Source organism: Triticum aestivum, chromosome 2B, assembly GCF_018294505.1.
Source record: "Triticum aestivum cultivar Chinese Spring chromosome 2B, IWGSC CS RefSeq v2.1, whole genome shotgun sequence".
In the NCBI taxonomy this organism is placed as follows: Eukaryota; Viridiplantae; Streptophyta; class Magnoliopsida; order Poales; family Poaceae; genus Triticum; species Triticum aestivum.
Genome location: NC_057798.1, coordinates 16,311,115 through 16,323,722, shown reverse-complemented (window position 1 = coordinate 16,323,722; position 12,608 = coordinate 16,311,115). Strand labels below are relative to the sequence as shown.

The 12,608-nt window shown below is 45.7% G+C and overlaps 1 protein-coding gene across 1 annotated transcript; it reads left to right on the top strand.

The window, feature by feature from the left end:
- Positions 1–274: 274 nt before the first annotated feature.
- Positions 275–2,958, top strand: LOC123039985 (alpha-terpineol synthase, chloroplastic-like). The gene is made up of 7 exons (XM_044462951.1): positions 275–451; positions 559–823; positions 1,037–1,388; positions 1,489–1,707; positions 1,804–1,942; positions 2,018–2,272; positions 2,391–2,958. The coding sequence occupies exons 1-7, from the start codon at positions 275–277 to the stop codon at positions 2,691–2,693; spliced, it is 1,710 nt and encodes a 569-aa protein (XP_044318886.1). The 3' UTR covers positions 2,694–2,958.
- The last annotated feature ends 9,650 nt before the right edge of the window (positions 2,959–12,608 follow it).

Here is a 12,608-nt window from a genome sequence, read left to right as displayed (position 1 = left end):
GTTGGATATCTGGGTAAAAAAATAGCTTCCAGAAGAAATGTTCGTACAGATAGTCACCACAAGAATATGTGGCTGAAAAGAAATAGTACTAGAAATTTGATATGCGTCATGTCCCACGATTTTCATGCGGGCTGAGTCAGCTATGCTGCTGGGTAGCTCGCCTATAAATTGGCACATACTACTATTCTGGCTACTCTCAAACAGCAAGCAGCAGTAAGTTTATTGGCTACTGCAGCTTAGAAGTGCTAACCAAGCTCTCAAACTAGTGCGCACCATGGCATTGCAATTGCAGCAAACAATGGCCACGATGAGTACATGCTTTCCGACGTCCTCGCCGGCAACGGTGCGCTGTGCCGCGGCGGCTCGGCGGTCTGCCAACTACGCTCCCACCTCCTGGGATTACGACTCCCTCCTCCGGCTCTCGCCCAACAATGGCGGACAGGCAGATCAAGTACATTTATCAGCTGAGCATATCGTATTTTCAACCGGCAAGTAGTACATAAAGTAGATGAATTACTCATGGAAATTTATTCCGTGCATGCATGGATGATGTCACAGGTCGATAAGTTGAAGGCCGGCGTGAGGGAGCGGCTGGTGGCGGCGAGCCGAGGCGACCACCAAGCTGCGAAGCTCGGGCTTGTCGACACGGTGCAACGGCTCGGCATTGCCTACCATTTCGAGGAGGAAATTGCCGGTATCCTCAGCTCCGTCCACCACAAGCCTCACCGGTGCAACTGGGACTGCGACGCCAGTGATGTTGCTTCTGCGGCCTTGAGGTTCAGGTTGCTCAGGGAGAGTGGTTTCCCAGTCCTCTTCCCTCCAGGTACCTCCTGAAATATGAAATATGGAAAACAGACACTTCGACGATGTAAGAAAGGAACCTAAAACTACGGCTAATTTTTTGGAAAATGAACATATCTGCACCAAATGCATGGTCGAGAATCAATCATAGTTTAAACTTTGTCTTGTGTGTATGGCACGGTTTCATATACTTATGTACTTAACTGACATTGTTTCATGGTAACGATATATATAGAATCTCTGGAAACTCTCAAGCGTGGATCCGACAATGTCGATGGAATCCTCTCACTCTACGAGGCTTCATACCTTGCGTTCGGAGGCGAGGAAACACTGGATGAGGCAAGAACATTTTCCAAGAAAGCTCTCATAATGCTCTTGCCATCCATGGATTACCACTTACGGCGCGGTGTAGTTCGTTCTTTGGACCTTCCGTTGCACCGGAGGTCTCCTAGACTAGAGGCAAGATGGTTCATAGATCACTATGCTAGAGATGAGAGCAATTCCGACCCATTGCTCGTTAGATTTGCAACGACGGACTTCAACAATGTGCAAAGTATGCATCAGGAAGAACTCGCAAGACTAGCAAGGTAACTGAGCGTGAAGAGATGTGCATTTAAATAAGACCCATAATTAATTCACATAGTTGATGGGTTTTTGAGATATTAAAATTGACCTAATTAATTCTAGGTGGTGGAAGGGGACCGCCCTTAGTGAAAAATTAGGGTTCGCCAGGGATCGTCTCATGGAGTGCTTCCATTACGCAAATGGAATTGTGTGGGAGCCAAACAATGGAGCATGTCGAGAAGTGCTTGCTAAAGTCGCCAATCTAATAGTTCACTTAGATGATGTTTATGATGTGTATGGAACTCTAGATGAACTTGTTCTCTTCACCGACGCCATTGGAAGGTAACTATATGTTTAGCATGTGTAACATATATATGACACTTTCGTTTCACATTAAATGAAGCTTTTCCATTATCTAAAATTAATAAATAATTTCAGGTGGGAAGAAAGTCCTAGTGAAAGACTCCCCGAATACATGCAAGCACTCTATTCCGTGATGTACAACACATCCGCTGAAGTGGCTGGAAATGTGTTGGAACAACATGGTTGCGATGCTCGTCATGTTCTTCAGAAAGCAGTAAGTTCATATACTGCTCATAGGATATAAATTGTTTTCACAAGGAACCGTAAAAAAATCTGCATGATTTTGCAGTGGCGAGATATGGCGGAGTCTTTCTTGGTGGAGGCAAAGTGGCACCATGGAAACCACAGACCAACATTGCGTGAGTATCTGGACAACGGATCAATTTCATCCTCTGCTCCACTGTTGCTGCAACATGCCTTTCCCCTGCTCCACATGGAAGAAAAGCTTACCCCAATGTCTCTTGCAAAAGTTGGAAGCTACCCTAAATTAGTTGAGTCTGGGTCATTAGTTCTTCGGCTCTGCAACGACTCTGCAACCCACTCTGTAAGCACAATATAGCCGGGGTTTTTTGTCTCGTAATATTTCAATCGCCAAAATTGAATATTGATGTGAGGTGTCTTATGATATTTACTTCTATGTTTTGTCAAAATATGTATAACAGGCCGAGCTGGAGCGAGGGGATGCACCATCATCAATAGCTATTCACATGTCAGAGAACAGCTCCAATGAGCAAGAGTCTCGCGAAGCCATGGAAGATCTTACCATGGAAGCTTGGAAGTCGATTAATGAAGATGCATTCAAACACTGCCAATTTCCTAGATCTTTTGCCAAGACTTGCGTGAATTTGGCTCGAATCTCACATTGTGTTTACCAAGGCGGGGATGGTTTTGGTGTGCCGGATGGTCAGAAGAGAAGGCAAATCAGAGAGTTATACTTGGACTCTTTCACTAGTGAGAAACATTAAACGATGGGAGCCCTTAAAAATTAAGTTGCCTCTCCCCAGTTTAAAAAATAAGTCACGCTCTAAGTTTGTTGAGACTTCTAAGTTAGTTATTCATACCTAGTTTAGAAGCCCCAATGAACAAGAGAGACGTCTTATGAGAAAAACTGGGGAGAGGGTGGGTTATTTTTTAAGCTACCAAAAGAACTAGCCTATTATACAGGCTTAATAATCTGTAGGTACTGATTCTGATTTCTGTTTTGTACTACTAAATTTGTACAACAAATACTGGCTGGCTGATTAACTAGCACCATTTGGTGGTCTTGATTTACAGCGCTAAGTATCGAGTTCAATCTGCTCCATAACAAGATGTGATTGGTTGTTAGCAACTTTCAGTAATTTAAAGTACTTTACACTTATGTAAATTGCTTCAAAAAGAAAGTACCGTGGCCATAAAAGGCAAGGTGGTGTGTGATGTGTCCTGTATTCATCCTCCTAGTTAATACGAGTCATTCATTTGACAACACAAAATGCATATGGTGGCTTATGCAGTACGATGTTGTCGCATATGCAGTAGTATGTATCATGTGAGGCGTGAGGCAGGAAAACAACGTGTGTTGTGCTGGTTGCTTGCCGTGTGTGGAAGAGAGCACTCCGGCCACTAGATCTGAAAAGATAGACAAGCTATTTTCCGTTGTACGCATTCGCTTCATACGTGGTGTACGTTACAACGAGCGGAGTACCAACCGCTGTTCAAGACGGTGTGTACGCTGTAGGAGCAGGTGGCTACGGAGGTATTTACCCAATATGGATGACAGCATAATCTCCGACTCGGTCCACCATCTCTTTCGACATACGCATAGTGTCGGTCTATGGACTCTATTGTTGCCGAATTGTCGGTCTTTTATCTTTTTGTTTATCAGACCACTAGTGTTTGACTGTGTGCATCCTAATTATGCAGAGGCCGGATGATACTCTTAATGCTTCGTATCACTTTGATGCTACATTTTGAGATAATAAAAGCGCCTTTTATCGAAAAAAGCTAGCCCACGAGAATCTTACCTGTTTTGTAAGGTCCAACGCGAGTGTATACTAGTACGATGTTGCTGGTCACGGATGCATGTGCACCTAATTAGTAACATCCTAAATCTTCACAAGTTTGCCTGTTTTGCACGTAAAAGAAAAAAAAAGACATTTCTAACTCACCAAATGAATTCTGATCAAGCCTAAATTAAACCGCACCCTTGTTCTCCCTCTAAAAAAAACTGCCCGAATAATCTCGACCTTACTCTTATCAATATCAACAATAAATATTGATTGATCATACTGAAATATAAAAACTATCGGCTGAGTTTAGTTTTGGTGTGAAACTTCACAACCAGTCAAGCTCGACCTGACTAATGTGGTAAGCAATCCAAACAATTCAAAAAAAAGTACCAAGTACATTTGGTCCCCATGTACCATATAAAGTTGTGTGGTCTTTGATGTCCCGATGGTTTCATACACTGGCAGCAAATTGAATATTTTCTAGAAAAATGGGAAACCATCATTAAAAACGATGGAAAATATACAATTGAAGAAAATGATATCTTAGGAAACATATAAGACCCTCCACGGTTGGCTATCGGAGAGTAGTATCATGCAACCTCATAAAATGCCAATTGAGCATACGATGCGGCGGTATGCAGCTTTCAGAAAATCAGGAATAACTAGCTTCAAGATTATCTCCTCTATACCACCCCTAATAACTTTGCTTATTTTTCTAAAAATACGGTACAAATGCAGACACTCACAAACACATACATATACTCACCCTATACATGCATGCACACACAACCTACCCCTACGAACACCTCCAAAATAGTGAGCCGGCGAGTCTTGAGATTGAGGAAGTTAGCACAGCGGCTCGCTATCGACGGATACGTCGCCTCGCACTGAAGGAATATTCTGCCTTTATGAAACACCAAAGTGTCAAACGTAGGGTTTGATCCCTAGTGGGCTAGAATTACCACTACCCTTCTAACCATCCAACCACAATTGGCTCCGAATACTGCTCGTCGGTCCTGCAGATTTGACTCGCGGGGCCAAAAAACCTGGGAGGAAGGAGTATCATGATACCGTGTGATAATGAATCAGGTGCAAGTCTAAGTTCTAGAAAGTAATAAATGAGATCATCTAAAATACCAACCAATGATATTATTCACCGTGGATATAATATCATATGCATGATAATAACTAATTATACTACATAAGGCAGCTCTAAATCACAAAATATGTGTGAGGAGAATGAGATGTTATGGAAAAGTTTAGTATTGGAAAGTTCAAAATAAATAATTCATAAGAAAAAATATTAATTATGATTTAACGAATGTTCCTAAATTCTTCTGATACTCCATATTGTCCTAAACTAATTTCTGATTTTCTAGAATTACTTGTCTTCCTAAATATATTACAAAAAATGCATAAAGCATTTGAAAAAAAATGTTAATCAAGTATTTTAAAAATGTTAACTCTATATAGAGAAATTTTTATCATGTACAAGATAAATGTATACATAAAATATTGAACGTGTGTGATAAAGTTGATCACGTATTTCAAAATATGTATCAAGCATTTAAAAAATATTAAACAAGTGTTTGAATAATGTTAATCAAGCATTTGAAAAATTTCAAATTTCTATAGGAACAATGTTGACCATGTATTAAAAAAATTTAACTTTGTGTTGTATTAAAAAAATGCTAAACTAGTATTTGAAATGTTAATCAAGCATTTGAAAATGTTAAATGTTAAATGTTAAATGTTGATCATGTACTAAAAACGTACTAATCTTGCATTTGATAAAATGTTAATTAAGAATTTGAGGAATGTTAAATGTGTATAGAAAAAATGTTGAGCATGTATTAAAAAATGTTAATTCTGTCTTTGAAAAATATAGTCAAGCATTTCAAAATGTTTTAAATGTGTATATAATTTTTTGACCATGTATTCAAAAAAATTGATCTTGTATTTGAAAAATATTAATTAAGAAATTGAAAAATGTTAAAAATATGTATAGAAACAAATGTTGACCATGTATTCAATAATGTTCAACTTGTATTTGAAAAATATTAAATGTGTATTAGAAAAATGGTCTTGATGTATACGAAAAATGTAGAATGAAAATCAAAAGAACAGAGAAAAATGAAAAAACCATGAAAGACGAAAAAGAACAAAAGAAAACAAAGAAAAAAGAAACAAAAAAGAAAGAATGGAAAAACAGTGAAACTATAAATAAACAAATAAAAAAAGATCATTGAAAACCAAGAAATAAAAAAGAAGCTAGAAAAGAAGGAAAATCAGAAAGAAAGAAAACTAATAAAAACCACGAAAGAAACAAACAAAAGAAAAGAAAAACAAAAAATGAAATATAATAATAAAAATGATAAAAGAAGAAATAATTAAACCAAATAGAAGACAAAAGAATACTGCAGAAAATCTATAGCGACCGAACCTGCAGCGCGCGAGCTGCGGCAGCAAACCTACACTGATGGGCCGGCCCATAGGCAAGCACCTGCGGCGAGAGGAGCTTCCACGCTCGACGCGAGAAAAGCTATCGTCTCACTATAAGCAAGACTACAAGCGAGGCATAGCTCTCGCGGCGGGTATAGAGGGATGATTGCAGGAGACAGCTCAGGCAAGGTAGGGCCGCTAGGCTTGCGGGTACCACCGTTGATTACAAGAGTAGGCGATTGGACCAGTGGGATGAGGGAGGGAGGAAGAATTGTTGACGTTGGCAATTTGAAGAGGAACAAATAATTCCTCTGGAAGTTGAAGATGGAGCACGCAGGTCTGTCGGATTTTAATTCCAACCATGTTTTTTTATGTGCTCCCTTTATGTATTTTCCACCATGATTTCAATTCCACCATGGTTTGGGAAAATGAGTATTAGTAAGTTCTCAGTGGTTTGTATGGAATTTTGCTAGAAAAACAGAAAGTCTGATTTTAGCCATGGCAAACATACTCTTTTCATAATAATTCATACTGGCGCGAGGATGGCAAAATTAGTTTGCAAACATGGATATATTCTGGCGAAAAATGAAATCCGGCGGACTTGTCATGCTCACCAACTAAACTTGTCATCCTCAACGAACACAAATTTCCATGAAAATGTTAATTTTTGTCATGCCTAAAAATCTAAGGTTCGTTGGATATCTGGGCGAGAGAAATAGCCTCCAGAAGAAATGTTGGTACAGATACTCTCATCCCTATAAATTGGCACCTATTCTGGCTACTCTCAAACAACAAACAGCAGTAAGTTTACTGGCTACTACAGCTTAGAAGTACTAACCTCGTTGCCAAGCTCTCGCTGCCAAGTGCCAAGAAATACTCCACGCAGCACCATGGCGTGGCAATTACAGCAAACAATGGCCACCACGAGCACACGCTTCCGGACGTCGTCGCCAGCAACGGTGCGCTGCTTGGCGGCCGCTCGGCGGTCTGCCAACTACGCTCCCAGCTGCTGGGATTACGATTCCCTCCTCCAGCTCTCGCCCAGCAATGGCGGACAGGCAGATCAAGTACATTTATCAGCTGAACATACAGTAGTATTTTCTTCCTGCAAGTAGTACTTAAAGTAGATGAATTACTCATGGAAATTATTCCGTGCATACATGGATCATGTCACAGGTCGATAAGTTGAAGGCCGGCGTGAGGGAGCGGCTGGTGGCGGCGAGCCCAGGCGACCACCAAGCTGCGAAGCTCAGGCTTGTCGACACGGTGCAACGTCTCGGCATCGCCTACCATTTCGAGGAGGCCAGATCGCCGGTATCCGCGGCTCCGTCCACCGCAAGCCTCACCGGTGCAGCGGGGACGATTGTGATGTTGCTTCCACGGCATTGAGGATCAGGTTGCTCAGGGAGAGTGGTTTCCCAGTCCTCTTCCCTCCAGGTACCTAGTTAAATACTCTCTTCTCAAAACTAGGTCACTTATTTTAGATCGAAGGGAGTATGCAGAATCTTAGACGATGTAAGAAAGGAACCTAAAACCACGGCCAAATTTTGGAAATTAAACTAAATGCATGGTCCAATTGTGTTTATGGAAGTTGAAACTTTGAATTGTGTTTATGGCATGGTTGTGTATACTTAACTGACATGTTTCATTGTAACAATACATAAAGAATCTCTAGAAGATCTCAAGCGCGGATCAGATGATGATGTTAAGGGGTTCCTCTCACTCTATGAGGCTTCATACCTTGCGTTTGAAGGCGAAGAGGCATTGGACGAAGCAAGAGCATTTTCCAAGAAAGCTCTCATAAAGCTCTTGCCATCCATGGATCACCACTTACAGCGCAGTGTAGTTTGTTCCTTGGATCTTCCATTGCACCGGAGGTGTCCTAGACTGGAAGCAAGATGGTTCATAGATCACTATGCTAGAGATGAGAGCAATTCCGACCCGTTGTTCGTTAGATTTGCAACGGCGGACTTCAACAATGTGCAAAGTGTGCATGAGGAAGAACTCGCCAGACTGGCAAGGTAATTGAGCTTGAAGAAACATACATTTAAATTAGCCTGCTGAGAGATTGCTTCATATAGTTGATGGATTGTTTGTATCTTATGATGCACAGTCCTGGAGATAAATATCTCTTTGTTGTTTCAAAGAACTAGATCATATCTACATACTTAAGTGAAATATTCAAGACATGAAAATTGACCCAATGAATTGTAGGTGGTGGAAGGATACCGCCCTTATTGAAAAATTGGGGTTCGCAAGGGATCGTCTCATGGAGTGCTTCCACTATGCAAATGGAATTGTGTGGGAGCCAAACAATGGAGCATGCCGAGAAGTGCTTGCTAAAGTCGCTAATCTAATAGTTCACTTAGATGATGTTTATGATGTGTATGGAACTCTTGATGAACTCGTTCTCTTCACCGATGCAATTGGAAGGTAACTATATGCGGCACTGCACTTAATGATAGAGTAGCATGTGCATCATATATAAGGCACATCAGTTTCACATTAAATGAAGCTTTTCCCTAATCTAAATTTTTTTCAAACTAAATATTGTCAGATGGGAAGAAAGTCCTAGTGAAATGCTCCCCGAATACATGAAAGCACTCTACTCTGTAAGGTACAGCACATCTGCTAAGGTGGCTGCAAATGTGTTGGAACAACATGCTTGTGACACTCGTTATATTCTTCAGAAAGCGCTAAGTTCATATACACGGTTAACTTCCTTTTTTTCGCGAATATGCTAAGGATGCGTATCTTTCCATTGATAGAAGGAGAGTGTTTACAGCATGGGATTAAGACGACACACTATGCCATGTACACAAAAGGGAGGCATGGAAGTGGACGTCGAGCAAACAGAAGGGGTTGCTCATCCCCAAGAAAATCCTAATCTAGCGCTCGGGGATTATGTTGGTTATCACGGCGGCGCCGGCCTGGGCCCACAGGCGCGCTTCGTCCTTGATGGTGGAGCACAGGTGGGAGACAGAGGGTCGGTCCCCATCGAAGGTGCAACTGTTTCTATGCTTCCAAATCCACCAAGCGGTGAGGATGATGAGGGAGGACAGGCCTTTCCTCATGGCAGCGGGCGCGAGAGCACTAGAAAAGGCCCACCAGGTGAGGAAGTCGGTGTCTCCAGTCGGCAGATTGGTGGGAAGGCGAGCCCAAGCAAGAACATCGTACCACACCTGGCGGGAGAAGGAGCAGCCACCAGCAGGTGTTGCATCGTTTCATCTTCCTGGTCGCAGAGGGCACATGCGGGCTCATGGGGCAGGCCATGCCTCGCAAGACGCTCTGCCGTCCAGCATCTATCTTGGAGGGCAAGCCACATGAAGAACTTAATGTGAAGCGGTTCCCAAGATTTCCACGTGAGCCTCCAGTGTGGCTCCTCGCAGGCATCAAGGAAAAGGGTCTGGTAACACGAACTGGCAGAGTAGGTGCCTGAAGAGGTCCAGCGCCAACGGATGATGTCCGGAGAGTTGGTAAGCTGAAAGTTCCGAAGCGCCCGCCAAAGCTGCACATATTGCACCATGGCCTCTGGGTCGAGAGCGCCGTGGATGTCATGAACCCAGGTGCGTTGGGACAGACCATCCCGGACCATGCGAATCTTGCGCCATCTCTTCGGGATCAATTGAAAAAGCTAAGGAGCGATCTCAGAGATCCAACGACCATCTATCCAGTGGTCCGTCCAGAAAATGCACTTGTCGCCGCAGCCAACGCTCCAAGTGGTCGAGGCGCGGAAGATGGCGCCAACAGTGGCATCGTGCGGGATATGCAAGTGGCTCTAGGGGCGCGAAGGATCGGTGCGCTGGAGCCAAAGCCAGCGAGCACGGAGGGCGATGCCCACACGCTGCAGGTCGCGGATGCCCAGCCCACCGAGATGGATAGGCCGGCAAACTCGCTGCCAATTGACCATACATTGACCGCCATTGGCATCCTTACATCCGGCCCAAAGGAATCCACGGATGATGCGGTTGACCTTCTTGAGAATGGTCTGGTTGAAGGCGATGGCCGTGAGGAAGTGAGTAGGGATAGCGCAAAGGACGTGGCGAACGAGGGCCAGTCGGTCACCACGAGAGAGCATGGAGGCGCGCCATGTAGATAGCTTCCGCTCAAGCTTGAGCACGATGGGCAGCATGTTGAACAAAGATGGTTTGCAGATGGAGAGAGGCAGGCCGAGGTATTGGACGGGGAACTGCGTCACGGGGCAGTGCATCTCGTCGGCAATGAGGGCCGTGTGCTCGTCGGTGCACCTGATCGGAGTGGCAGAGCATTTTGCGAAGTTGGTCCGCAGGCCGGACGCGACGTCGAAAACGCGCAGGATCTCCTTGATAGCCGTCAAGTCATGGCGGTCGGGATGGCAGAAGATGACGACGTCATCGGCATATAGCGAGATGCTGGAACTAGCGTGCCGGGGCGTGAGACGACGGAGAAGCCTGAGATCAACCGCATGGAGAAGCATGGAGTTGAGGACGTCGATGACGATGGTGAATAGCATAGGGGAGACGGGGTCTCCCTGCCGCAGCCCGCAAGCGTGGTCGATGGGCGGCCTGGGTTGCCCGTTGATCAAGACCCTAGTCGAGGCGGTAGATAGGAGGATCGAGATCCAGTCCCTCCAGCGCTGCCCGAAGCCAAGGTGTCTCAGTGTCTCCAGGAGGAAAGGCCACGAGACGCTATCAAAGGCCCTAGCGATGTCGAGCTTGAGCAGCATGCGCGATGACTTGAGGTTGTGGAGGAGGCGGGCCGTCTGCTGAACCAGGAGGAATTTGTCGTGGATGCATCTCCCAGCGATGAAGGCGCTCTGGTTAGTCGAAACCATGTCGCCGAGCTTTGGGGCGAGGCAAAGCGATAGAACCTTCGCGAAGAGCTTGGCGATAAGGTGGGTGAGGCTAATGGGGCGATAGTCTGAGAGTGCCGCTGCGTCCGCGCGCTTGGGGAGGAGGGTGAGAAGCGCCTCATTGAGCTTTTGGAAGCCGCGCCCATTGGCGGTGAAGAACTTGTTGAACGCATCATGGATATAGTGCTTGATGATGTCCTAGGAGGCTCGAAGAAACTCGGCCGTGAAGCCATCCGGTCCTGGCGTTTTGCCGGATGGTAAGCATTGCACCGCACGCCAAATTTCCTCCTCGGAAAAGGGTTCATCGAGGTCATCAAGAGGGGAGGCATACTGCCGAAGGATTGATTGATCAATGGAGAACTCCCACGCCTCAGCCGTGCCAAGGACGCCCGAGAAGTGGCTGAAGGCGGCCTTGGCCTTGGCGTAGTGGCTAGTGACAGTCAGCGCGCCAACCTGGAGGGAGCTAATGGCGGTCCTTTGCTTCCTATGAGAGGTGTGGATCTTCATGTAGGAGACGGCCACGTCGTCGCCGCGAAGCCAGGCGAGACAGACTCGCTGACGCGCGATGGACCGCTCAAGGGAGGCCAGCCCAAGGTAGGAACACTTAAGCTTCCGACGCAACCAAGCCTCGCCGTGGCTGAGCGGCCGGAAGTCCTGGGCGACGTCAAGCCTAGCGATGCTCTCACGAGCCACCTTGAGCTGGAGGGAGACGTTGCCAATGGTGCACGCACTCCAAGACTGCAGGCAATGAGTGGTGATCTTGAGGCGCACCACGATGCGCCGGTAGGGGTTAGCGTCCGGATGGACGGAGTTCCACGCCTCGGAGACCACGTGGTGGAACCCGTCAAGCTTCGGCCAGAAGCGCTCGAAGTGGAAGCGGCGCGCGCTAGGCGGGCGAGAGACACAATCCACGAGCAGGGGGCAGTGGTCGGAAGCCGCGGAGGAGAGACAATGGAGCAAGCAGTTTGGATGGGTGATCTCCCAACCGGATGTGCAAAGCACGCGGTCGATGTGGAAAAGCGTTGGAGCCTTGCGCTCATTAGACCAGGTATAACGGCGACCGTGAATATAAAGATCACGAAGCTCCTCGTCAGCAATGAACCGCCGAAATCTGTTCATGCAACGATGATTGATACGCTGGTTGTTCTTCTCATCAAGCGCCGCGATCATGTTGAAATCTCCCCCAAGAAGCCACGGGCCAATGCGGGATGCACGCACGTCGCGAAGGTCGTTGAGGAAGTCGAGTTTGGTCGCGTCCTCCTGCGGCCCATAGACTCCGGTAAGCCACCAATGGCCACTGCCGTCCGACGTGGTGACAAGAGCCATGATGTGGTGATCTCCAATATGGGGGTTTGAGATAGAAACGTCGGGGCTACACCAGGCGAGGATGATGCCACCACGAGTGCCATCTACAGGCAGGGAGTAGAATACCTCATAGAGAGGGCCGAGAGTGTCTAGAACAAGAGAGTCGGTGACGGCCGCAAGCTTGGTTTCTTGCAGGCACACGATAGAGGGCAACATAGCGGTGATCACGCTATGAACAGTAGTGCGCTTAGCGCCATTGTTCAAATCACGCACATTCCAAAAAAGAATCTTTTGATTACACTCCATAAAGAGGG